General features: G+C 36.6%; 1 protein-coding gene across 1 annotated transcript; it reads left to right on the top strand.

Moving 5' to 3' along the window:
• The first annotated feature begins 239 nt into the window (after positions 1-239).
• snx33 (sorting nexin 33) lies at positions 240-27,481 on the top strand. The gene is made up of 2 exons (XM_056451511.1): positions 240-2,441; positions 23,561-27,481. The coding sequence occupies exons 1-2, from the start codon at positions 1,040-1,042 to the stop codon at positions 23,812-23,814; spliced, it is 1,656 nt and encodes a 551-aa protein (XP_056307486.1). The 5' UTR covers positions 240-1,039; the 3' UTR covers positions 23,815-27,481.

Genomic DNA, 27,481 nt, shown 5'->3' with positions numbered 1-27,481 from the left:
CCTTCTTTAGAACCCCAAAACAATCTTTAAACAAGATCCTGATGAATTTAGGATTGCTAGAGAAATGTCTGGCTCACTAGCAACACCAAAATCTGTCACCCAGTAACCACAAAACTTTGTACACTCGCTAGTGGAGTGTTTTGAGTTCACTAGCAACCGACAAGTGTTTAAATCCGCCGGTCAGTTGTGTTGTTGACCGCGGAGTGGCGCCACAAACGCGATTGTTTTTACCTCAGAGCCAAACTGCGCTGCTCTCATTGTTCGATCGTCACGTCATGGAAAGAGTTACTGCGTTTCTGCTTAAAGTAAAGAAATACTTCACCAAAAACTCTTCACTGGCCTGTTGAATCACATCTCGAAGGAAATACTACGACTACACCGCGATCTGAAGCGGATCTGTGGATTATAAAGATGCTTTAGCTGAACTTTTCTTCTTCTTTTGTTGGCGGAATGCACTGGACGCGTTTATTTCCCATCCGAAATGTTTTCATCTGGAATTTAGGTTAACCGGAATTGCAAAACAGCTGTTTGTGTTTGTTTTTACCATAGTTTACACCATGCAAGATGGCTAAAACCATCACATAGTTACGAGGAAGCCCTGAACTGAATGCGTTTGCCGGTGTCTCACATCTGCTGGTCGGGATTTGTGGATTTATGGGTTTATTTGTTTTTTTGCGGTTGAAGATTCTGGTTTTGCGGAATAATGAAACGGCATAAAGTAAGGCAAGTTTGGAGAATAACAACAACCTGACAGGGGGAGTCCAACATGTAATACTTTATTTACAAATGTAGAATATTGGATATTATATTTTCATAAAATCTCATTTGTTGTAGCATCTCTAAAAAACTCTACTATATCTACTATAATATTATATGTTACCAAACTACTAGTTTAGTTTAAAAGTGCTATGAATACATTATCAACCAGTGCTGTACTGTACCTCAAGTTTACTTTTAAGTTATCTTTGTTTTGCTTTGATCTAATATGAGGTAAGGGGGACTTATTTTCTGCACATTTTTGCTGGCAAACGTTACAAAAATGTCCCTGAGAGCCAAAGCCCTCTACACTTTCCAAAGCGAGAACAAGGAGGAGATCAACATCCAGGAGAATGAGGAGCTGGTGATTTTTGATGAAAACTCAGTAGATGGCTGGCTGCAAGGTGAAAACAGCAGAGGAGAGCGAGGTCTGTTCCCGGCCTCATATGTCCACATTATCCGGCGCAGATCTGGATCCAACCTGACAGACCAATCCTTTAGCTCACCTGGAAGTTCTCCTGGAAAAGATTTATCATATATCCACACACCCTCCACAACCCTGCCTAGCGACGATGATGATGATTGGGACGACTGGGATGAAACTTCAACAGTCGTTGAGGATGAAGATCCTCGAAGAGGAGCCAATGGACATTCCCAAAACCAATACTCTAACCCAAACGTCCACTACCGCAGCAAGCCTTACATGGACCGCCAGGACAGCATGTCCAGCAACAGAAAGGGCAGTATGGTCGGCAGGAACTTGAATCGATTCTCCAGCTTTGTGCGTTCAGGCGTGGAAGCCTTCATACTTGGCGACGTTCCCATGATGGCTAAAATCGCAGAGTCTTACTCTATTGAAATGGGCCCGAGGGGCCCACAATGGATGGATAACCCTCGTCCATTCTCCTGTTCCATTGAAGACCCAACAAAACAAACCAAATTCAAAGGCATTAAGACGTACATCTCATACCGTGTGACCCCTAGTCACACCGGACGGCCTGTGTATCGACGTTACAAGCACTTTGACTGGCTCTACAACAGACTACTACACAAATTCACAGTCATCTCCGTACCGCACCTTCCAGAAAAACAAGCTACAGGACGATTCGAAGAAGACTTCATCGAGAAGCGAAAGAGGAGGCTTATTTTATGGATGGACCACATGACTAGCCATCCCGTGCTGTCTCAGTATGAAGGTTTCGAACACTTTCTGATGTGCGGAGATGATAAACAGTGGAAGCTCGGGAAAAGGCGAGCGGAGAAGGATGAGATGGTCGGTGCTCATTTCATGCTAACCTTCCAGATCCCCAATGAGCATCAGGACCTTCAGGATGTCGAGGAGCGCATTGACTCCTTTAAATCGTTCGCCAAAAAGATGGATGACAGCGTGATGCAGCTTACGAACGTTGCGTCGGAATTAGTCCGCAAACACCTCGGAGGATTCAGGAAGGAGTTTCAGAGGCTGGGAAATGGGTTTCAGTCCATTAGCCAATCGTTCCTGTTGGATCCCCCGTATAGTTCGGACGCTCTGAGCAATGCAATCTCACACACGGGACGCACCTACGAGAACATCGGGGAGATGTTTGCAGATCAACCCAAAAATGACCTGTTTCAGATGCTGGATAAACTGTCGCTGTACCAGGGCCTGCTGTCCAACTTTCCAGACATCATCCACCTGCAGAAAGGTAAAGTGCGATTGGATGAACTGAAGGCAAAGTGATAGTTCATCCAAAATGACCAATTCTGTCATCATTTATTCACCCTTTATTTGTTGCAAACCTGTTTGAGTTTCTTTCTTCTGTAGGACACAAAATAATATATTTTGAAGGAAGATAAAAACTATAACCATTGACTTCCATCTATATGTTTTGGAAGTCAGTGGTTACATGTTTACAGCTTTCCTCAAAATATCTTCTTTTTTGTTTATAAGAAACTTATGAAGGTTTATAACTATATAAGGGTGAGCAAATAGTGAGTTGATTTTCTTTTTTTGGTGAACTATCCCTTTAACTTAGAGGGGAAGTTCATAAAAAAGATGTTATTTGAGCTGTGAAAACAAGAAGATATTTAGAAAAATCTCTTGACTTCTGAGCAGAAATACAATGAAAGTAATTGAGGTCTAAAAACTCAAACCCAAAATAACTTTTTTGGAAACTAATACAAAGTAAACTTTGAATAAAATAAATAAGCTAAATAAATATTATATCTGCCAGTTAAAGTAAAAAAAGTTAGTGTATATCATTCATTTGGTTGAACCTGAAGTACAGTGTAAATAGAAATGAAGCTAAATAAAGTAACAAATAGAATAAAAATTGAACAAAATTATTACATATTTAACTACAATTAAAATGAAAACGGATATCAAAATTAAATGTGATTCAGATCATTAATAAAAACTATAATATAACTATAATAAAACTTTAATAATTCATTCATTTTCTTTTCGGCTTAGTCCCTTTATTAATCAGGGGTCGCCACAGCGGAATGAACCGCCAACTTATCCAGCATATGAAGAGTTCAGATGCAAAAGCCGCTAAACGCCATTTCTGCCAAAAATGAGATAATGACATTGAGTGAATGCTTTAGGCACGTAGTACACCATCAACAAATAGATTTGCTTCTAATCATTCAGAAATAACAGCTTGTTGGCAAAAGCCGCTGAACGCCACTTGCCTTTGACAGCAAAAGCCGCTATATGCTGAGAACCAATCAGAAGGCGCGAATCAAATGATATGTTTTCAATGTAGCAGCGCACTAATACGCCGGCATTTAAGAAGAGAGTGCTTTATTCTGATTTAAATGTTAAAATATGAAATTTGATGAACTGCATGAGTCTGTCCGACTGTCACTGAATGTCAAATGAAAACATTCCTTACCTCAAAATTCTGCATTATAAAACCCATATGAAATATGACCCATATGTTCGTATGTGTGAACACGGGGAGAACATGCAAACTCCACACAGAAATGCCAACTGATCCAGACGGGGCTTGAACCAGCGACCTTCTTGCTGTGAGGCAAACGTGCTACCCACTGCACCACCAGGACGCCTCCGCCCTCACAAATCTATCTTATGAGAGTAAATAATGCCTTTATTTTAAAATAGCGCTCTGGGAGTAATTCATTCATTCGCACATGCGCACATTTGTGCATGTAGGGGTAAAAGATTAGTTCCTTTTTGAGTCTTCTATCCGGTTTGAGTCGTTCATTCATCATGTGAAGGACATAACAGAAATCATATGCTGTGAGAGCCAGAAAAAGATTTGATCTGTTCTTCATCAGTCCTTGGTTTTGCTGTCACGTGAAGAATGAATGACTCAAAAGGTGAACTAATCAAACGTCCTTCAGGTTCAGACTGTGTTCATTGGTTAAGCTTATACTGCACTGACTGTATCATGTGAACGAACGACTCAAATCTGAAGACCTGTCAGAAGATGTGAGTGGAGTTAATCATAGACAAAAGACCCAGGGGTAAACAATGAATGATTATCTTTTTCTTTATATCTAGTTATGACTTGTTTGTAGTGTGATCAACGTTTGGGCTAGTTATAGATGTGTTTGTAGGGAACTAATAACATTTAATAATGTTTTAGCAAATTTAACAAAATTATTGAAGTTACTCGACCAAAGATTCGTCAGGAAAGGTCAGAGTCAGTAAAATAATCCGAACTTCCCATCACTAATTTGAGCGCTGCTGAGCTTGTTTTTAAACACTGCTCATTGGCCGTTGATGACCTTCACGGCCAATCACAGTCATTTCTGCCGAGCATGTGAACACAATGGCCAATCAGCTGTTTAAAAATACGCTCAAATGTTCGCAGGGAATAGACTTTTTTTTTAGTTTCAGTACTAATTGGTACTCGAGTGCGACACAGTGGCTCAATAGTTAGCACTGCCACCTCACAGGAAGAAGGTCGGTGGTTCGAGTCTCGGCTGGTTCAGTTGGCATTTCTTTAGCATGGCTTTTGCACGTTCTTCCCGTGTTCTTGTGGGTTTTCTCCGGGTGCTCCGGTTTCCCACACAGTCAAGACATGCGCTATAGGTGAATTTAATAAACTAAATTGGCAGTAGTGTGTGTGTGTGAATGTGAGAGTGTATGGATGTTTCCCAGTACTGGGTTGGAGCTGTGTAAAACATATGCTGGATAAATTGGCGGTTCATTCAGCTGTGGCGACCCCTGATAAATAAGGGACTGAGCTGAAGGAAAATGAATGAATGAATTGGCACTCAATTATTCCTACACCCCTAATTTTATGTAGCCTGTTTGTTTCTATCTAAAATGTGGGACACACTGCTGGACTTACCCAGTGACATCATGCCTGCGGGCAGCCAATCACACAGGTTGTTATTTACGAGCTGGGCCTGGTGGGCCTCACTTTGGTGGACTGGACTGAATTTAGCTGTAGATGATGTCAGATAATTCCCAAAGGTTTCAGACTCCTTTGAAAGCTGAAAAGCGATGCGTCTGACATTTACAGACGGTTCCTCCTCGGCCCTCCTCCTGACAGGAAGCGGCTCTTCATTCTCAGTCTAAATCACAGGAAGTGAAGGAAATAGTGGGATTAATCAGTGCACTTAAGCTCACGCCAACTTCTACTTTCATTATGATGCTTTTGTGAAATGTCAGAAGGATGTTAAGAATGTGTTGCTCAGACTTTACATATGCAGACATCCTGTGGCGCAGTAAATGCCAATGTTTACACTACCAGATGTGTTCTGGCAGTTTTTATAGGCTTTTCAAATTTAAATAATCATTAATAATCATTAAAATACAAACATAGTCATTAATTATTCATTAATGCAGGGTTTCTATGGGTCGTGGAATTTCAGGAATATCATGGAATTTTGAAAGGTATATGGGTTGTTTTCAGTCACGTGGTTTTGGTGATGTGCGAAATTCAGATGAAGGGCAGAAAGTAAAAAACTGAATGAGACATTGAGGAAAGTCTGTATTTTTGCCATTTATACCATATCTAAAAGAAGATGTAAATAGAAAATAACCACATATGTTAGGCATGATCCTTACATCATGAAGAGGGCCGAGTTTTCTACTGAACTGAAATATATTTGCCTGTCACTATAATAATAAGCTATTACTTTACATGAAAACATACTATAGTAAATATTATTGTGTTTGGAAGAATTCTATAGATAATTACTTGAATTAAACTGTCGTAGTAATTATATTGTGGCTGTAGTACATTAGTAATAAACAAATGATCCAATAGGCTTCAGTTTTCTATGCTATAATCATCACAATGCACCACAGTTTACACTAACGTTACAGTATTTATTACAGTTTATCAGTATACTATGCTACAGTTTTCGGTAGCATTCATTAACAAAGAGTTGTACACGTTATCCACTTTACTATGTGGTTTAAAACATGTTTATTATTAATTACTTTAGTTTTTTCCCCATGCGGATATCTTCCAGACATCACGAAATAACAGACGAAAGAATGCAAAAGCGTGGACACATAGTCTACATTATTATTTATTTATTTTTGTTAGGAGGGAAGTTTTGTAAGGTCTTGTTTAATTTAGTATATAATATAATAAACTTTTGTTCGCATTTCTTTTTTGTTTTGTCAATGAATTTACCATCAACAAACATTTAATGCTGCTGCGCATATAGACGTTAATGTTACGGTTGTTTATTCCGCTGAAACGCCAGTAAAAACTTGGATTATTGCAAAACAAGTCGGAGATTTCATTGCAGCGATTACAAGGCAGGGTACCTTATTTATATTCTTCTGGATATTGTTTAAGTGTGGTGGTGTTTGTATCTGATTTTTATTTTATTTAAACACATAGCTAGGACTTTATTTAATCTTTATTGGTATTGACAAACAAATTATCACGTTCAAAAAAGCTTGTACACATGGATGTATTGAAAAAATCTTTATTACATGCCGCCTTTTTCCATTTTTCAGCCAGTTTCTGGAACTTTCCCCCCTTTATGAGCAAAAACTTTTGGAGTTCTATGAAACCTGTTCGGCATTTCTGATTTTGGCATTTTGAATTTAGTTTGATTTTAAACAATTATAAACAACACAAGCAGAAACATTTTGATGGTTTTATTAGGCATGGCCCGATATAAGATTCTGACGGTATGATAAACTTGGATAAAAATATCACGGTTTCACAGTATCACAATATTATTATTACTGCTCTAAAATAACTTTTACTGCTCTATGATTACTGCTCTTTTTAAATGTCTGGGTAAAAAACTACAACTTTTTTCTCTTTTGAACACAAAATATTTGATTTTGAGAAACATTAAAAATATTTTGGTATCAGTAAACATGTCAGGCTAAATGAATTCTTGACTTGCGCTGTCTTCATTTGCTTCAAAAACAGATTTTTTTTACAATTTAAAACAGCCTTTTTAGATATCTTTTTAGCTGGAGATACTGTTAAGACATTTTAGGTCAAAAAACAAAACAAAAAAAATGTAAATAAAAAATCTTACACATACCTTATGAACGGTATTACAGAATTTTTTATTTTATTTTTTATTTTATTTATTTATTTTTTAATGTTTGTTTTTTTTTCATTTATTTTTTAGCCTTTATTAGATAGGACAGTGTTGAGACAGGAAGCGAAGTTGGACAGAGAGAGGGGGACAGGGTAGGGAAATGGCCTCAAGCCAGGATTCGAACTTGGGACGCCCTGACGTGCTACTGCACCATATGTCGACGTGCTAACCACTACGCTATTGCGCCGACATATTACAGAAAATTTTGACTGTTTTAAAACCTTGACCTTTCCAAACAGTGGTATACCTTGAAAATGTTTATCGTCCTAGTTCTTATAGCGATTATATGTATAAGAATCATTTCCTGCCCTCCATCTGAATTTGACGTCATGTGAAAACAACTTATTTCAGACATTGAAATTGAATTTTATTTATACAAACGTATGTTACCGGCAATGTGTGAAATCTCGGTATTATATAGAATGCCTAGGAAATGCCTGATGGTTTGAAAAGTATGAAATGTCAGTTTTGTAAAGATTTTGCATACTCTTCCTATTCTCTACAATTTCTTGGCATTATATAGAATGACAAGTATCATTTAGGCCAGTGGTCTCAAACTCAATTCCCGGAGAGCTGCAGCTCTGCATAGTTTAGCTCCAACCACCTCCAACTCACACCTGCTTAATAGTCTCTAGTAGTTTTGAATACCTTAATTAGTTAAATCAGCTGTGTTTGATTAGGGTTGGAGCAAAACTGTGCAGAGCTGTGGCCCTCCAGGAATCCAGTTTGAGACATGTGATTTGAAGTGTCAGAAGAGCAATTTTTGACGACTGGTTTAGTTTTTATAGAGGCATTGGCTCTTACTTGAGTTTGTGTTTACAGTTTATGTTAAGTTTAGGCTTACGGTTAGGTTTATGCACTTCTACATGATTATTATCTAACTATTATAGGGTATATGCCGAGCGAGTGTTTCTTCCTATACTGATAAACTTCCGGTGAACGGTCAATGTGACTTTTTTCCATTTTAAACGGTTCCTTTTACGGCATCAATGTTGTAATTAAACAATCCGTTAAATAGACTTTGGCATTCATTTAGTTGTTCAAGCGTAAAATGAGACAAAAAGCCGTTTACTCGCACGCGCCCGTCAGGATGAGCAGGCTAGCGCAGAAGCACCATTGAATATACTGGGGTAAAATAAATGCTCGGATTTTAAAGACAGGGTGGGGAAAGTGTAATATAATGCAGTGCTTCTTGTACAATCTGAGACCCACTTTATATCAGATAGCACTCAGCCAGAGGAGATCGCTGGTTTTTAAAGAAAACAGACCTTAAACGTGCCAATTTTGCAATGGCATATAGTTCAACGGAAATGCTTAACCCAGGTAACTGACGAATTAAAAAGCCCTTAAGCATACTTCCGCATATACCCTAGTGCCTTCAGATTTTGGGAATAATTAACAGTTATGGTTGGGTTTAAGGTTAGGCAAAATCATGACGTGTGCTGGATTTGACACATTGCTGGTAACATATGTAATATAAGGGAGTTTGTGACTTCTTTATTGTGCTGTTTCATGCCTATTGTTATACTTCATTTTATTCTATTCTCTCTCTCACACTGACAATCACTTATGAAATAAAATAATGGGAAAAAAAGTATTATTCATTAGTAAAAGTTGAACCACGATTAATAAATGCTGTAAAACTATTGTTTATACTTAGTTCATGTTAGGGTTGTCACCATACTGGAATTCGGTACTAACCAGTACTGAAATTTTAAAAACGTCCATTTCCTGCTAACATTTGAGCGATGTGGAGCACGTTCTTAAACGGCACTGATTTGCCATTGTGTTCACGTGCTCAACAGAAATGACTGTGATTGGCAATGAAGGTCATCAGTTCACTGAACTCACCGCTGTTTACGGAGTGTAACCACTAATACAGTGACTAGGCATGGGCCGGTATAAGATTCTGATGATAAAAATATCACCGTTTCACAGTATTGTGATTACTGCTCTAATACATATTCTTTTTAAATGTCTGGGTAAAAAACAAAAGCTTTTTTACCTTTGAAAATAATATATTTAATTTTTTGAAAGATTTTTAATATTTTGGAGCAGTAAAGATGTCAGGCTAAATAATTCAAATGAATCATAGACTTCCGCTGTCTTCATTAGTTTCAAAAACACAGATTTCTTTACAATTTAAAATGGCATCTTTGGATATTTTTTCTGCTGAAGATGCTGTCCTCCTAAAATAAAATGTAAATAAAAAAATCTTACACATACCTTAGGAATGGTATTACAGAAAATTTTGCCGGTTTTAAAACCTTGACTTTTCCAAACCGCAGAATACCTTGAAAACGGTTATTGTCCCTTGCCTAACAGGGACACTGGAGCGTTTCAAAGTCACGTCGATCAGCTGGTTTGTCTATAAGCTGACATACGAGTGATATCAGCTTGTATGTCAGCTTATAGACAAACTAAAAATGGACGTTTTTAAAATTTCAGTATCAGATTGGTATCGAATTCCAGTATCGTGACAACCCTAGTTCGTATTAATAAATACATTAACTGACATTAACTTATAAAAACCTTATTGTAAAGTGTGACCAATCAAATTTTGAATAAAATAAATTACATTAAAATTTATTTAAAGTTAAATTAGTATAAAAACATTTGTTGTTGTCAAATCCCTTTTTGCACTGCTTGTTTACGGTTAAAGCTGCGGTCACACTGGACATTTTTTCCCTCATAGACTTCCATTCATATGCACGTGAATGCGTCAGACTGGAAACGCAAGCCCATGCGACAAGTTTTGCAGTTCGCTGAGTTGCAAAGTTCAAGCTTGGTGAACTCTGACCTGCGAAATCGCATCACTTGACTGCGTGAGACCAATCGAGGATTGAAACATGACCTCTCTGGACAGAAAATTTAAATATGGACCAATCGCTCGCTTTTTTAATGTCTAATCATCTTGTTTAATCCCGCCCTTTTTCGCAGCACCATATTACAGAATTCCGCAAGCTCAAACTCTAGCTTCACCCTAAAATGTCACATAATAAATCCAAAATGAAATTTTATGATGCTGTTTTGAACTTATTTCAACAAATCAAAAGATACCAAATCATACAATGATACTAAAATACCACTTCATTGAATATTGAGTCAATGTCATGATGATTTAGCCAATTTAATATTTGAAGATACTGATCCTAAATCGGCCTGTGGCTAACATAAGAAGCACAATACAGTAAACCCTATAGAATATCTAATGTAGGAGGCATGTGTTATGTGAATTAGTCGCTGTTAGCAACTCGATTATTTAAAAAGGCCATTATCTATTGTGTCTGAGCATGAACCGGTAATCATGTTACGACCGTTATAGGGTGTGGATGTGAAACTGGAGCAATCCTTCAGCCCTCCATTCAACACACTCACACGTCAGATGTTTGCTCAGGGTGGGTTTTTATCAATATGAACCAATTCTGCTGAATAGTGCGAGGCTAACTAAATGATTTAAAGACGGTGAAATAACTTCTACTTTATGAGAATAGATTTATATTGATGGCAAATCATTCATTATTCATCTGGGGTCTGGATTGTGAACGCATTTCTGTTCTCCTCCACAATCTACTGACCTCACCGTGGCGCTAACCCGTTTGGCAACATTAAATCCTCATGCTGATTACAGCTCTCAAATGTCAGGGTCTCATTAAAGGTGTTGGAAGCATTTTAAACATACCTCACATTACATGAATCCACATACTGAACCTGACAGATCTCACTGAAACAGGTGTTGTGAAAAATCACTCCTTTTTTAGCTGATTGTCAGTGCTCAGGCAGAACCTTTAAAAGTTAAATATGTTCACACTGACTACGTTTACATGGACATCAGTAATTGGATTATTTGCATTAATCTGAATAAGACAGTAATATGATTAAGGTGTTTACATGAGCTTTTTGAATGTTCCTTTCATGATCCCGTTTTACATCTTATAGCACATATTGATTAGCGTCATCACGCTATCCACGTTACCTCTGGAGTTTCATGTAATTGCAGGTGTTTCATTTAAAATGTTTCCACTTTAACTGCAGTTTGGAACTTTCACTTTCATTTAGGAACATTTCATTTAATGACAAACTGAGGTATTTGATGTGAGTATGAAGTAAGGACTGCTGGAAGAGTGTTGTTTTAATGGAATTTGATAGCACACGCCGAATGGAAAGAAAAAACCCTCCGCATTTCGCGATGCGGGTGTCTGTGATCCTGTAATGACTCGGTAGGTGCAGAGAATAGTGTTAAACAGCCGTATGTGTATGGACTATTCTGTTGCATGACGGTAATAGTTTGATTGCGGTGTTTACATGTCTGAACTGCACTTCAATAATGGCAGTAAAATCGGCATACTTCACATGTCTTAATTCGATTTCTGTTTAGTTCGATTATGACTTTTAAGGTAAAATTAAGGTCAAATTAAGGTAGTAAATAGTGTCTATTTTGATACTATTTCAGTTGGTTTTATCCTCTGATTTACCTTCCATAGGTAGCAAAAAGCATTTACAAAAACTCTAAAGGAGACAGACAATAAAACATCTGCATTGTGTTATAGTTATATGTGGAAAGATTAGCAGTTTTTGCATATTTCTGGCCCAACGTTATGGTTAAGGAAGTAAATAGTGTCTATTTTAATACTTTTTGAGTTGAATATTATTGGTGTCATCCTCTGATTTACCTTCCATAGGTAAAACAAAGCATCCACAAAGGAGACAGATACTAAAACGTCTGCATTGTCTTGTGTGTTATTGTTATACGTGAAAAATTTGCATTCTTTTTCATATTTCTGGCCCAAAATTATGGTTAAGGATTAACAGTGTCTATTGTGGTACTATTTGAGTTTACTATTATTGGTTTTATCCTCTGATTTACCTTCTATAGGTAACAAAAATGCATCCACAAAGGAGACGGATACTAAAACATCTGAAATGTGATGTTTGTAATTGTTATATGTGGAAAAATGAGCACTTTTTGCATATTTCTGGCCCAACATTATGGTTAAGGAAGTAAATAATGTCTATTTTGAGACTATTTGAGTTTACTATTATTGGTTTCATCCTCTGATTTACCTTCCATAGGTAAATAAAAAGGATCCACAAAGGAGAGATACTAAAACATCTCCATTGTCTTGATTTGTAATTGCTATACATGAAAAATTTGCGTTTTTTGGCATATTTTTGGCCCAAAATTATGGTTAAAGAAGGAAATAGTGTCTATTGAGATACTATTTGAGTTGAATATTATTGTTTCATCCTCTGATTTACCTTCCATAGGTAAAAAAAAGCATCCACAAAGGAGACAGATACTAAACATCTGCACTGTGATGTTTGTAATTGTTATCAGAATCAGAATCAGAAAGAGCTTTATTGCCAGGTATGTTCACACATACTAGGAATTTGTTTTCGTGACAAAGCTTCTACAGTGCAACAGCATTACAGAGACAGGACAAAAAACAGATAATAAATATATTTTAAAAAATAAAAGTAAGTAGTGAGTGCAAATATACAGATTGACAAGTGTATGTACATGTTTATTACTATATACAACGTTATATGTGCAGCTGTTATGTGCAAATTGGCATGTAAAGTGTGTTGTTAAATAAGTGTATATGTGTATAAAAGTGTGCAGCAAGTAGTGATGTTGGTTTCGCAATTATTATCATCAAGTGTTCATGAGATGGATTGCCTGAGGGAAGAAACTGTTTCTGTGTCGGGCTGTTCTGGTGCGCAGTGCTCTGTAGCTTCGACCAGAAGGTAAAAGTTCAAAGAGGCAGTGTGCTGGGTGTGAGGGGTCCAGAGTGATTTTGGCAGCCCTTCTGCTCGCTCTGGATAAGTACAGTTCTTGGGGAGTAGGAAGGGTTGTACCAGTGATTCGCTCAGCAGTTCAAACTATTCAACGTAGTCTTTGGAGGTCGTATTTATTAGCTGAACTAAACCAGACAGTTATTGATGTGCAGATGACTGATTCAATGATGGAGGTGTAGAACTGTTTCAGCAGCTCCTTTGGGAGGTTAAACTTCCTCAGCTGACGAAGTACATGAAAAATACATGAAAAATTAGCATTATTTTTCATATTTCTGGCCCAACATTATGGTTAAGAATTAAAAGTGTCTACTGTGGTACTATTTGAGTTGAATATTATCGTTTCATCCTCTAATTTACCTTCCATAGATAAAAAAATAGCATCCACAACGGAGACAGATACTAAACATCTGCATTGTCTTGTTTGGAACTGCTATACATGAAAAGTTAGCATTATTTTGCATATTTCTGGCCCAACAGTATGGTTAAGGAAGTAAATAGTGTTTATTAAGATCCTATTTGAGTTGAATATTATCGTATTATCATCTGATTTACCTTCCATAGGTAAAAAAAAAGCATCCACAAGGGAGACAGATACTAAAACATCTGCAATGTGATGTTTGTAACTGTTATACATGAAAAATTCGCATTTATTTGCATATATCTGGCCCAACATTAAGGAAGTAAATAGTTTCTATTTTGCTACTATTTGAGTTGAATATTATTGGTGTCATCCTCTGATTTACCTTCCATAGGTAAAAAGCACTCACAAAGACTCACAAAGAGAAAGCAAATCATCTGTATTGTCTTGATTATAATTGTGACTTGTGAAAAGCGAGCATCTGTTTCTCTTGTGATCCGCACGACAGCACAGGGAGAGATCAAAGAGAACCAATGAACTGAGGAAAAACAACACATGACCCGGTGAAATAATAACAGCCTTTTCTGAGCGAGCTCCATACTCCGTTTACACGTCCCGGGCCAGAAAGCTGTAACCATATCCGCCGCGAGACACAGGACACATGACCTGCCGTCCTGAAGTCAGTCAACTCCCCGAATTAAAGGCTACAGAAATATTAAGTCCTCCAAAAAGCAGTGGGATACGAATTTAGTTTTTAATGCGTAAGATCCTACCGCCTTCGAAAATAGGGAGAGAATGAAAAATATGAGTAAAAACAACAGGCGTTCCAGGCCTCGGGCTCTGCGAGTACGGTAGTCATGAACTCATCGGCTCGTGTGGGTGTGGGTCTGATTTTATTGCCAGTAATCCACTCATACGCACACACACATATCAGAGTTGTGCATTTTTTGGAGCGGTTCTTGTTGCTTTTAGTTTTGAAATAAAGAGGAAGAACGTGTCAGGGCAAGAACTTGAATTCCTCTCCATATCTGAAATGCTTGTTGGTAGATAGAAAGGAACTGAGGCGGTCTTGTACTTCATGCATGTGTCCTAAATAATAAGGAAAGCATGTGTGGATGAGCAAGAGAGACTCACAGCAGGGCGGATGATCATCTCACACCTGTCCTGTCATTGCAGAACAGCTGAGCAAAGGCCGGATTCTTAATCACGTTTACTTTTTAATGTTTTAATGTCATTGCATTAGATATGTGAACCTGGACCACAATACCAGTCAAGTGTTAGTTTTATAAATTGAGAAATAAGCTTTCCAATCATACAGGATAGGACAATGTTTTACCAAGATACACCTATTTAAAAATCTGGAAAAGAATCAAAACACTGGGAAATCGTCCTTTAAGTTGTCTACCTTTTCAAAAGGTACATATTTGTACCTGAGGGATCCATAATGGTACCTGAGAGGTACATTTTTGTAGATTTGGGTACTGATTTGTACCTTTAAGATACTACTGTGGACTCTATAGGTACAAATACACTCACCGGCCACTTTATTATGTACACCTTACTAGTACCGGGTTGGACCCCCTTTTGCCTTCAGAACTGCCTTAATCCTTACATTCAACAAGGTGCTGGAAATATTCCTCAGAGATTTTGGTCCATATTGACATGATAGCATCACGCAGTTGCTGAAGATTTGTCGACAGTAGAAATCGAGACTCATCAGACCAGGCGACATTTTTCGAATCTTCTATTGTCCAATTTTGGTGAGTCTGAGTCCTGTTCTTAGCTGACAGGAGTGGCACCCGGTGTAGTCTTCTGCAGCTGTAGCCCATCCGCCTCAAGGTAGGACGTGTTGTGCATTCACAGATGCTCTTCTGCAGACCTCGGTTGTAACGAGTGGTTATTTAAGTTACTGTTGCCTTTCTATCAGCTCGAACCAGTCCTCTGACCTCTGGCATCAACAAGGCATTTGCTCCCACAGAACTGCCGCTCACTGCATATGTTCTCTTTTTCAGACCATTCTCTGTAAACCCTAGAGATGGTTGTGCGTGAAAATCCCAGTAGGTCAGCAGTTTCTTAAATACTAAGACCAGCCGTCTGGCACCAACAACCATGCCAAGTCACATAAATCACCTTTCTTCCCCATTCTGATGCTCGGTTTGAACTGCAGCAGATCGACTCTTGACTGTGTCTACATGCCTAAAAGCATTGAGTTGCTGCCATGTGATTGGTTGATTATAAATTTGCATTAACGAGCAGTTGGACAGGTTTACCTAAAAAGTGACTGGTGAGTGTGTGTCTTTTAAAAAGGTACTGCCCCAGTGACAGAACCCGTACATTTATTTCTAAAAGTGTAGCAATGCACATTACTACAAAAATTTACTAGCTTACAAATATGTCCTTTTTTATATTTACAGCAGAAAATTGACTGAAGAAATCTCGATGGAATGTATAATTTTGACTCTATTGCCACAAATATACCCATGCAACATTATAGTTTTGCGGTTTTGTAGTCCATGGTCACATATTACGTCAAAAGTACTGACTTCAGTACTAATCGGCACTGAGTTAATAAAAATTGGGTCATACCTTTTCTTGCTGGAGTGCTTTTAAGTGGATTCTCGATTACCATTGGCCATTATGTTCACACGCTCAATTGTTAATGGGAAATTACATTTTTAAATTTCTGTACCGTTTGGTACCGAAATCGGTACTTTTGACAACCCTACGGTAATATCAAATTTGAAACTAAGTAACTAAAGTATAAACTATGATGCTAACTCAGATATTGAATGCTCTTTTTTTTGGCACTGAAAGTTTAAGGTTTTTACAGTAAAATTGTAGATAATTTCACTTTATATAAAAATTAATACTTGTTTTTTTTATGATCAAATCAGTTTTTGACCAATAAAAACTAACCACTTACATTCCAATCCACTGAGTTGGCTCTATCATTGTCACCCCACTCCACTAATAGTTAGTGTGTGGTGAGTGCACTGGCGCCGTTGTCCTGTGGCTGCCGCTGCATCATTCAAGTGGATGATGCACACTGGTGGTGGTTTAGAGAAACCCCCTTCATTATTGTGAAGCGCTTTGGGTGTATGGCCATACACAATAAATGGTGCACATTACATATAACCAGTAAAGAGCTCAAGTGCACTAAATGTATAAAGCTCACTCAGGTGTCACTCAGGTGTCCTAGTAAAATATGTAGTATTTCATGTGGGAAGAGTCTAAATCTTAACTTTGAAAACCCCCTAACCTCATTTCACTAAGTAGGACATGTTCCTGGATTAACATCTATGTTGACACTGGAACAACTTTCCAATCAGCCAATCAGAATTAAGGGATACAGTTACCGTTTCTGTTAACGTTAGGCTTATGGTTATGTTTATGCACTTCTACATGATTGTTATCCAACTATTATTCCCCTCTGATTTTGGGAATAATTTATAGGTATGGGTGGGTTTAGGGGTAGGGAATAGGTATGGATTAAATTTTCCAACAAGAATGATGTTCCAGGATCAACATAGATGTTGATCCAGTATCGCATCGTATGATCATGACGTGCTTGATAATCAAACATCTATTTAAATTTAACATACTTCTTTTAGCTTGAAGAGCATGATTGTGCGGACATGTCGGCCTCCATTACAGTTTGTTTCTTCCCTTATGGTGTCTGAGAATTTGCTCTGGGATAAATTGAGCTGTGACTGTTTTTCCAGTCTGAAATTCCTCCGTGTTTCCATGCCGGTGCTGTTAGACACATTAAACTCAGCTCTGCGGCTTCAGGTCAGTTATTCTTTGTGCTATTAACATTCACTTCACCTCAAAGACTGAGAGAAAGCTCTGATCCTGTTTCTGACTGCAGTTAGCATCATGCTACGCTACATTGCAGACTATTATATTTCGTTTGTGTGTGTGTGGTATTAAATTGAAGTTTGTCATAATGTGTTTAACAAAATATAACAAGTTTGTTGCTGTATATCAAAAGAGCTACAACAATCTGTTGGGTTAACACAGAGTATTTTGTTAGAAACGTTAGCTTTGAATGCTAATTGGTTAGCTTACTGACTGGAAACACTACCGAATGTTTACTGTTCACATTTTACTTCATTTTAAATAGCTTCAAATGTGATTTTGTAATTCAGAAGAGTCTATTTCACCTTACAAATCTACAAGCTGTATGATTTTTCTTCTCAGAAAATCATTTAGCGCTCCAAGGGAGTTAGCTGTCCATTAGAAAGCCTCTAAACTTCCCCTCAGAGTAAACAGAAGCCATATTTACTTGTGCTTATTTAAGGAAACAAATAAACAGACGGTCACTGACCACACAAATTATAAGCGGACAGTTTATGGATGTTCAGCTTCCTCTTCTTGTTTTGCATGTTTGAAAAATACAAAACAAGAGGAATTCACGTTGTTCCCGTCATTCATGGCGTGTGTTAATGTTTAGCATGTCTATGGTACATTAGAAACGACAAATCTAATTAAACCTCACTTATAAGGTTTTGCCCTCAGAGAAAAAACTGAGGGAAACCAGATGAGCTGATAGGCAAGCACATTTTCAGCTCATAAGGATGATTTCTGAAGGATAATGTGACTCTGAACTGAAGGAAAGTGTGATAGATGTGAGTGCTGGACTGTGCCTGGTACTGCTGGACACTTGGTTTGTCCCTCCATTGTAGAAAGCTTGCCCACTGTTTCTCTCATTGTTGATGGAGATACAGGAAAACATTATGGATTTACTTTGCTCTGTCACATTAACATATCACTGTTTGTATATACATTATTGTCAGTTCAGTACTGAACAACATTGATGAACTACACTGTAAAAAGTGATTATTTACTTTACTTAAAGTGAGAAAACCATTTGCCTTAAAAGCAACAAGTTGACTTAACTTAAAAAATGGGTAAACCCATTGTAACTAGGAACTCTTAAGCTGATTTAAATTTACTTAAAATACTGGGTAAAAATTACAGGTTAAGTCAACTAATCGCTTTAAAAACAACAGGTTAAGTCAACTAAGCATTTTAAAAGCAACAGGTTTATTCACTTATTTTAAGTCAACAATTTTTTTTTCAAGCAACAGGTTTACTCACTTATTTTAAGTAAAGTCGACTAATCATTTTAAAAGCAAAAGTCTTATTTTAAGTAAAGTCAACTAATCGTTTTGAAAGCTACAGGTTTGCTCGCTTGTTTTAAGTAAAGTCAACTAATTGTTTTAAAAGGAACCGGTTTACTCACTTATTATAAGTAAATTCAACTAACAGTTTTGAAAGCAACAGGTTTACTCAATTACTATAAGTCAACTAACCATTTTAAAAGCAACAGATTTACTCGCTTATTTAAGTCAACTACTTAAAAGCAACAATCTTAATTAAAGTCAACTAATCATTTTGAAAGCAACAGGTTTACTGACTTATTTAAAGTAAAGTCAACTAATCGTTTTGAAAGCAACAGGTTTACTCACTTATTTTAAGTAAAGTCAACTAACTGTTTTAAAAGAAACCGGTTTACTAACTTATTTTAAGTAAAGTCAACTAACTGTTTTAAAAGGAACCGGTTTACTCACTTATTTTAAGTAAAGTCAACTAACTGTTTTAAAAGGAACCGGTTTACTAACTTATTTTAAGTCAACTAACAGTTTTGAAAGCAACAGGTTTACTCACTTATTTTAAGTAAAGTCAACTAATCACTTTAAAAGCAACAGTCTTATTTTAAGTAAAGTCAACTAATCATTTTAAAACCAACAGTCTTATTTTAAGTAAAGTCAACTAATCATTTTAAAAGCAACAGTATTATTTTAATTAAAGTCAACCAATTGTTTTAAAAGCAACAGGTTTACTCACTTATTTTAAGTAAAGTCGACTAATCATTTTAAAAGCAACAGGTTTACTCACTTATTTTAAGTAAAGTCAACTAACTGTTTTAAAAGGAACCGGTTTACTAACTTATTTTAAGTCAACTAACAGTTTTGAAAGCAACAGGTTTACTCACTTATTTTAAGTAAAGTCAACTAATCATTTTAAAAGCAACAGTCTTATTTTAATTCAAAGTCAACTAATCATTTTAAAAGCAACAGGTTTACTCACTTATTTTAAGTAAAGTCAACTAATCATTTTAAAAGCAACAGTCTTATTTTAATTCAAAGTCAACTAATCATTTTAAAATCAACAGGTTTACTCATTTTAAGTAAAGTCAACTAACCGCTTTAAAAGCAACAGTATTATTTTAATTAAAGTCAACCAATCGTTTTAAAAGCAACAGGTTTACTTACTTATTTTAAGTAAAGTCAACTAATCATTTTAAAAGCAAGTCTTATTTTAAGTAAAGTCAACGAACCGCTTTAAAAGCAACAGATTTACTCGCTTATTTTAAGTCAAATAATCGTTTTAAAAGCAACAGTCTTAATTTAATTAAAGTCAACTAATAATTTTGAAAGCTACAGGTTTGCTTGCTTATTTTAAGTACAGTCAACTTATTTAAAAACAACAGTCTTATTTTAAGTAATCAACTAATCATTTTAAAAGCAACAGAATTACAGACTAATTTTAAGTAAACTCAACTAACCTTTTTAAAAGCAACAAGTTTACTAACTTATTTTAAGTAAAGTCAACTAATCACTTTAAAAGCAACAGGTTTACGCACTTATTTTAAGTCAACTAATCATTTTAAAAGCAACAAAACTCACATATTTTAAGTAAAGTCAGCTAATCATTTTTACAGTGTACATATTATGTTCAGTTTAGCCAATCATAACAAAGTCTATTTGCAAATGCAATTTGGATATTTACAAATAAAGACTCCATTCACATTTAGCTTTTTATCAGATCATAATTTATTATGCAGCATAAATCAAACTTAGCTTAAACCACAAAAATACTACAGTAAATTTGGGAAAATTCCTTACAATTATTATTGAATTTCCAGTTTTGTTTTAATCATTAGGATTATATAGGGGAATTTATGATGTAAAAATGCACAGTTATGATGTAAGGGCAGCGTTATTACACACTAAGAGATTTGTGTTTTGACTTTTTATCTCAAAATTACACAAAATTAAGAGGATAACACAAGTAAAATAGAGCAAATACGTCAAAAATAAGTCATTTATAGGGTAAAAGTCCAAATTTTGACATTATTAGATAAAAAAGTTTGAAATTCTGAAAATAAATGTGAGTTTATGACAACAAACCAAGTAATAATTTGAATAAAAATTTTAATTATTGGAAATTACGCCTAATTTCAAGGCCATAATTCAATTAGATGTCAAAATCAAACAACAAATGGTTCTAATATATATAAAAAGTCATGACAGTATGACGAATATTAAAAAGTTAGACATTAATTATCTATCAACAATTTGTTTTTAAATATTGCTGTCTGGGATGCTGATACTGTTTAGTTAAGACTTTGATTTTGATTAAAGGATTTACTTTAATGTGTGATATGACTATTAAAATGAAAGTTCTCTCAATTCAAAAGAGTAAAAATGTTTTTCCAAATGACGCAGCGTAATAAGCAAATATCGTCTTATTTTAGACACGTCAAGAACTCTTTTCATTGGACTGTACTCTTGTTGTGTGCTCTGCATTGTTTGCACAGTGGGCTTGTAATGCTTCAGTCTGTGAGCTGAAAGAGAATAAAGTAATAAAGTGCAGTGTCTCCACAAAAGAGCACAAGGCCGGAGTTCCTGTGTCAGATTACAGGTGTGTTCAGCGCTGCCAAACACTGACCTCTGATCAGCCTACGGTATCTAATCCGTCATGCCTTTCTCTGATAATCTGTCTTTCTCCTGCGCTACAGCTGGAATCAGTGTGCATGGATTATAGCGTACGTTTTAGTGTGTGTTTAAATTCAGTCTCTACGTGTGTCTCTGTACGTTTGTTCTGTCACAACAGGATCTGAACCGGTTACACTGGATAGGGGAAACTAATCTGGGACAAAAGGCATTTTTTTATCTGACATCTCACCGAGATCAGAGATTCACTAAACCATGACTAGCTTTAAAAGAATTTCGGACATTTTTTGTTTGTTTGTTTATGTCTACGTTATCGGAAACTGCATAGAACATATTATGCAAAATATTTAAAATATTTAAATCAATATTTAGAAGATCAATATTTAATAAAAGAAGAAAAAAAAAAATAAACCCATTTTAATTTACACTGTAAAAATGCTGGGTTCCACATAATTCCTTTATGTTGTCCCAACACAAATCGACTAAGTTAGCTTAATTGTTTTTACAAATTTAAGTGGATTGAACATGAAACACTCAAGTTGTCCCATTAAAAACCAAAGAATTGTGTTGATTCTGCTCATTTTAAAGGATTTTAGTTTGAACAAGCTGCAAAAATCTTCTTTTTTGAGTGTACTTCATTTTAAGGCAACAGGTTTAATAATCAACTAATCAATTTTTACTGTGTGTATTAAGGAGGGAAAGGAACTGTTAAGTTGACGTCGACTAAAAAAAGTGAATAAACCCGTTTTAATTGTTGGAATTGTTAAGTTGATGTAATTTATTTTTGTAATTATGCACAGTTCATTTACTTAATTTTAAGACAACTCACTCTTTTTAAAGTAAAGTCAACTAGTCACTTTTTACAATGTGTGTGTGTGTGTGTGTGTGTGTGTGTGTGTGTGCGTGTGTGTGTGTGTGTATTTTTAAGGATGGAAAGGAAAAGAAAAAAAACGACAAGTTGACAAAAACTGGAATAAACCCATTTTAACTTGGAATTGTTAAGTTTATGTAACTTAATTTTTATAATTATGCTCAGATCATTTATTTAATTTTAAGGCAGCAGGTTTACTTACTTTTTAAAAACTAATTAATCACTTTTTACAGTGTGTATAATATTCAAGAAAGAAAAGGAAAGGAAGAAAGCAACAAGTTGACTACTTAAAAAAGTGAATAAACCCATTTTAACTTGGAATTGGTAAGTTGACATAACTTATTTTTATAATTATGCAAAGTTCATTTACTTATAAGGCATCAGGTTTACTTAATTTTTTAAGTAAAGTCAACTAATTGCTTTTTACAGTGTGCGTGTGCATTTTTTTAAGAAAGGAAGGGAAAATAGCGACAAATTGACTAATAAAAGCGAATAAACTCACTTTAACTTGGAATTAAGTTGACGTAACTTAATTTTTTATAATTATGCACAGTTCATTTGCTTAATTGTAAGACAAAAGGTTTACAGATTTTTAAAAAGTAAATTAAACTAATCACTTAGGGGGTTTTCACATTTATTATGATAGGACAGTGAAGATTTCAGACAGGAAAGCATTGGGAGCAGAAGGATTGGCAAAGGACCTCAAGCTGGGAATCGAACTCGAGCACGTCGGTGCTATAGGTCGGCGCACAGTACTACTAGGCTATTGGTGCCGACTACTAATCACTTTTTACAGTGTGTGTGTATATTTTAAGTAAGGAATAGAAGGAAAAATAGCAGCAAATTGACTAATAAAAGCAAATAAACCCATTTTAGCTTGGAATTGTTACGTTGAATTAACTTAATTTTTTATAATTGTGCACAGTTCACTTACTTAAAGTCAACAGGGTTTACATTTTTTTTAAGTCAACTAATCACTTTTTACAGTGTGTGTGTATTTTTAAGATGGAAAAAAAATGACAAGTTGACAAAAAAGTGAATAAATCCATTTTAACTTGGAATAGTTAAGTTAATAACTAATTACTTAATTTTAAGGCAACAGGTTTACTCACTTTTCTTAACTAAAATCAACTAATCGCTTTTTACAGTGTGTATATATATCTAACACATAAATTATATAATTCTAATAAAAAAATTTCATTTAAAAAGTTTTTAAATCAAATTGACTTTATTTACAACTGATCAGTTTCTTTTAAGTCATGATTTTAACTATTAAAATTGTTTAATTGCCTGTTTAATTAATGAATCAGTCTGTAGCCATGGATATAATTCCCCTGTTTTCCTGAATGCGGCAAATTGTAATTTTATTTACTTTTTTTTATGAATTAGTCGGATTTTGGTTTATAGATATGCTTGGTATTGCTATTGTTAGCTTATATGCCACAACATTTCAAAATATATAAAAAAATCTCTCTCTCTTTTGCACCCTTGTAGGAGCTTTTGCAAAGGTTAAAGAGTCTCAGCGTATGAGCGACGAGGGGAAGATGGATCAAGGAGAAGCGGACGGCATTCGCAAACGCTGCAGGACTGTGGGTTTCGCCCTGCAGGCCGAGATGAACCACTTCCACCAGAGAAGAGAGGTGGATTTTAAAGAGATGATGCAAGCCTATCTGCGCCAACAGATCGCCTTTTACCAGCGTGTAGGTCAGCAGTTAGAGAGAACCCTTCGCATGTATGATAACCTCTAGATCCCCGAGCGCTGACCTCTGACCTGTGATGGAGATACAACACTCCTGTGGACGGATTTACAGGAGCGTTTTACTGCAAAAGACAGGAGAAACTGGACATTCTAGCTTCTGCACTTAAAAATGTCACTTTTAAACACAGAAACCAATGATACAGTTGCTTTTGATAAGCCTTTATGTATATCCTCATGTTTTGAGTTTTATTTAAACGTCCCGAAGTGACACACACGTTTTTCTTTTAATACTCAGAGAGTCATGTGTGCGAATGACGTTACCTGTGTGTTAGCAGGTGCAGATGCTAAACCGACTCCAAAAATGGTCATGTGACGCAACTTGTTTGCACAATAGTTTGCCAAAAGACATGATTATCTCTTGAATAGTCACATTTTGACAGCGCGTTTTATCCAGGCGCAATGCAAAAAGGTCTTAAATGCTGTTAAATGTTCTACTTATGTGGGATGTGGTGAGTTGCTCCGCCCACTCTGAAATCCCATTGGTCTAAAAATCTGTTTATGTGTGGTGCTGAGTTGCTCCGCCCACTCTGAAATCCCATTGGTCTAAAAATCTGTTTATGTGTGGTGCTGAGTTGCTCCATCCACATTGAATTGGCAGTGGTCCATAAAACGATTTATGTGACGTGTTGACTTGCTCCGCCCACTCTGAAATGCCATTGGTTGGAAAACCTGTTTATGTGTGGTGCTGAGTTGCTCCGCCCACTCTGGAATCCCATTGGTATGAAAATCTGTTTGTGTAGTGCTGAGTTGCTCCGCCCACATTGAATTGTCATTGGTCCATAAAGCGGTTTATGTGATGGGCTCAGTTGCTCCGCCCACTCTGGAATCCAATTGGTCTGAAAATCTGTTTGTGTGGTGCTGAGTTGCTCCGCCCACATTGAATTGGCATTGGTCCATAAAACAATTTATGTGATGAACAATTTATCCGCCCACTCTGAAATCCCATTGGTTGGAAAACCTGTTTATGTGTGGTACTGAGTTGCTCCGCCCACATTGAATTGGCAATGGTCCATAAAGTGGTTTACATGATGTTGAGTTGCTCCGCCCACTCTGAAATCCCATTGGTCTGAAAAACTGTTTGTGTGATGCTGAGATACTCCGCCCACATTGAATTGGCATTGGTCCATAAAGTGGTTAATGTGATGTGTTGAGTTGCTCCGCCCATTTAGAAATCCCATTGGTCAAAAAAAAAAAAAACAACTCCGCCCACATTGAAAGTCCAAATGTCAATTTACGAGTTGTTCCTCCCACACTGAAATCCCACTGGTTTCAAAAAACCTGTTTACGTGATATACTGGGTTGCTCCACCCACATTGAAATCCCAAAAGTCTGTTTACTTGATATGGTGAGTTGCTGCGCCCACACTGAAAGGCCATTGGATAAAAAAGCCTGTTTAGTCATGTGCTGAGTTGCTCCGCCCACAGTGAAATCCCATTGATTCAAAAAGCTTGTTTACATGTCGTGCTGAGTTGCTATGCCAAAACTGAAACTCTATCAGTCCAAAAGCATAATGTAATGAACTGCCCCGCCCCCACACTGCAATCCAATTGGTCCAAAAGCCTGTTTATGTAATGATCAAAGTTGCTCCGCCCACACTTCTATCCGACTGATCTAGCATCCTGTTTGTGTTGTGCTGAGCAGCTCGCCTGTAATCCCATTGGTCTGAAAATCAGTTTTTATGTAATCTGCTGACTTGCTCCACCCACAATGATATCTCATTGGCCCAAAAGCTCATTTTTGTGATGTATTGATTTGCTTCACCTGCAATGAAATTTGATTGGTCCTAAAGATATAGATATATGAAGTTTTGAGTTGCTCCGCCCATACTGAAATCCCATTGGTTTGAAAAAATGTTTTTATGTGATTATGCTGATATGCTTTCTCCACCCACACTAAAATTTCACTGGTTTAAAAGTGTTTATGTAATGTACTGAACTGCTCCACCCACAATGAAATCTCAATGGCCCAAAATGAATTACTGAATTACTCCACCCACAATGAAATTTGATCGGTCCAAAAGCCTTATGTGATGTGCTGAGTTGCTCTGCCCACAATAAAATCTCATTGGCCAAAAACATTTTTATGTGATATGCTGAATTGCACCGCCCATAATGCAAGCTCATTGGCTCAGATGACCATTTATGTCATGTTCTCAGTTGCTCCACCCACAACAAAATTGTACTGGTCCAAAAGCATTTTTAGGCAATGTGCTGCATTGCTCCACCCACAATGAAATTTGATTGGTCAAAAATTATGTGTTGTGCTGAGTTGCTCCGCCCATAATGCAATCTCTTTTGCCCTAATACCCAGTTATGTCATGTGCTGAATTGCTCCATCCACAACGAAATTTAATTGGCCCACAAGTCTTTTTACGTGATGTGTTGAGTTGCTCCGCGCATAATGCGATCTCATTGGCCTAAATGCCCATTTATGTCATGTGCCGAATTGCTCTGCCCACAATGCAATTTGATTGGTCAAAAACTGTTATGTGTTGAGCTGAGTTGCTCCCGCCAAAATGCAATCTCATTGCCCAAATACCCAGTCATGTCATGTGCTGAGTTGCTCCACCCATAATGCAATCTCATTGGCCCAAATGTTCATTTATCTCATGCGCTAAATTGCTCCACCCACAACGAAATTTAATTGGCCCACAAGACTTTTTATGTGATGTGCTGAGTTGCTCCACCCATAATGCAATCTTATTGGTCCAAATGCCCATTTATATCATGTGCTGAGTTGCTCCACCCACAATTAAATATGATTGGTCCGAAATCCTTTTAATGTGAAGTTTGGAGTTGCTCCACCCACACCCAAATCCCATTGGCCTAAAAATCTCTTTTTATAGGATGTGCTAAATTGCTCCGCCCACAATGAAATCTAATTGGTCCAAAAGCCTGTTCTAATAATTCTATTGAACATTTTTGTATTTGTTTTGTTTTCGGCAACCCAAATAATGACCTGACACTTAAAACATTGGAACGATAAATTAGTTTGGACTAAACGAGCAAGAAATAAGCCCACAGAGAGAGTTTGTGTGACTCCTGCTCACTACCAGGCACATTTAATCAGAAGAAATGTTCATCCATCTCCCCTCAGGCGGCAGGAGATTCCTCAGCTTACGTGAAAGTAAGTTTCCTGATCGAATACAGACCGAAAGCCATATGATATTCATCAGCGCCTCAAATGAATCACAGCAGGCTTGTGGAGAACATCTCTTCCACGCTGTCCGGTACTAATTTTTTCTAGTGTTATTAAGACAGAACATGTTTCCTTTTGTGAATTTCTTGGGCAAGAATCCCCACACCCAGAGATTCAGCATATCAGATGGAAACGCTTCAGTGTTAGCATTAGCTTTTACCATGCATTCAGGGTGTTTCTAAATTCGTGTTCTCCATCTGATGTGCCCTCAGGAAAAACTTGAGAGGATTTTGAGCCTGTGTTAAATGGTTTTTGTTTCAAAAGTAGGCTAATCTTTATTTTTAGTTGCTAGGTTTAAGGGTTTATGTAAGTCTGCAGTCTGCGGTTAAGAGTTGTGTGGTTTTTTTTACAATGCCTTTGGTCAAACTGTAAAACTTGTCTCAAGTTTCAGATTGTAAATGTGGATGTTTACTGTTTGCACTCTTAGTAACTGAGGACCAAAATGTACACCTTTGGGT

This window comes from Danio aesculapii, chromosome 25 (genome assembly GCF_903798145.1).
Source record: "Danio aesculapii chromosome 25, fDanAes4.1, whole genome shotgun sequence".
Classification (NCBI taxonomy): Eukaryota; Metazoa; Chordata; class Actinopteri; order Cypriniformes; family Danionidae; genus Danio; species Danio aesculapii.
Note: the sequence above shows the minus strand (reverse complement) of the source record. Positions and strands in the feature narration are given on the sequence as shown.

Bases quoted from the DNA above. Each gene is read 5' to 3' on its own strand.
- snx33 (XM_056451511.1), top strand. From the start codon at position 1,040: ATGTCCCTGAGAGCCAAAGCCCTCTACACTTTCCAAAGCGAGAACAAG. The intron at 2,442-23,560 runs GTAAAGTGCGAT...GCACCCTTGTAG, and splicing joins CATCATCCACCTGCAGAAAG to GAGCTTTTGCAAAGGTTAAA.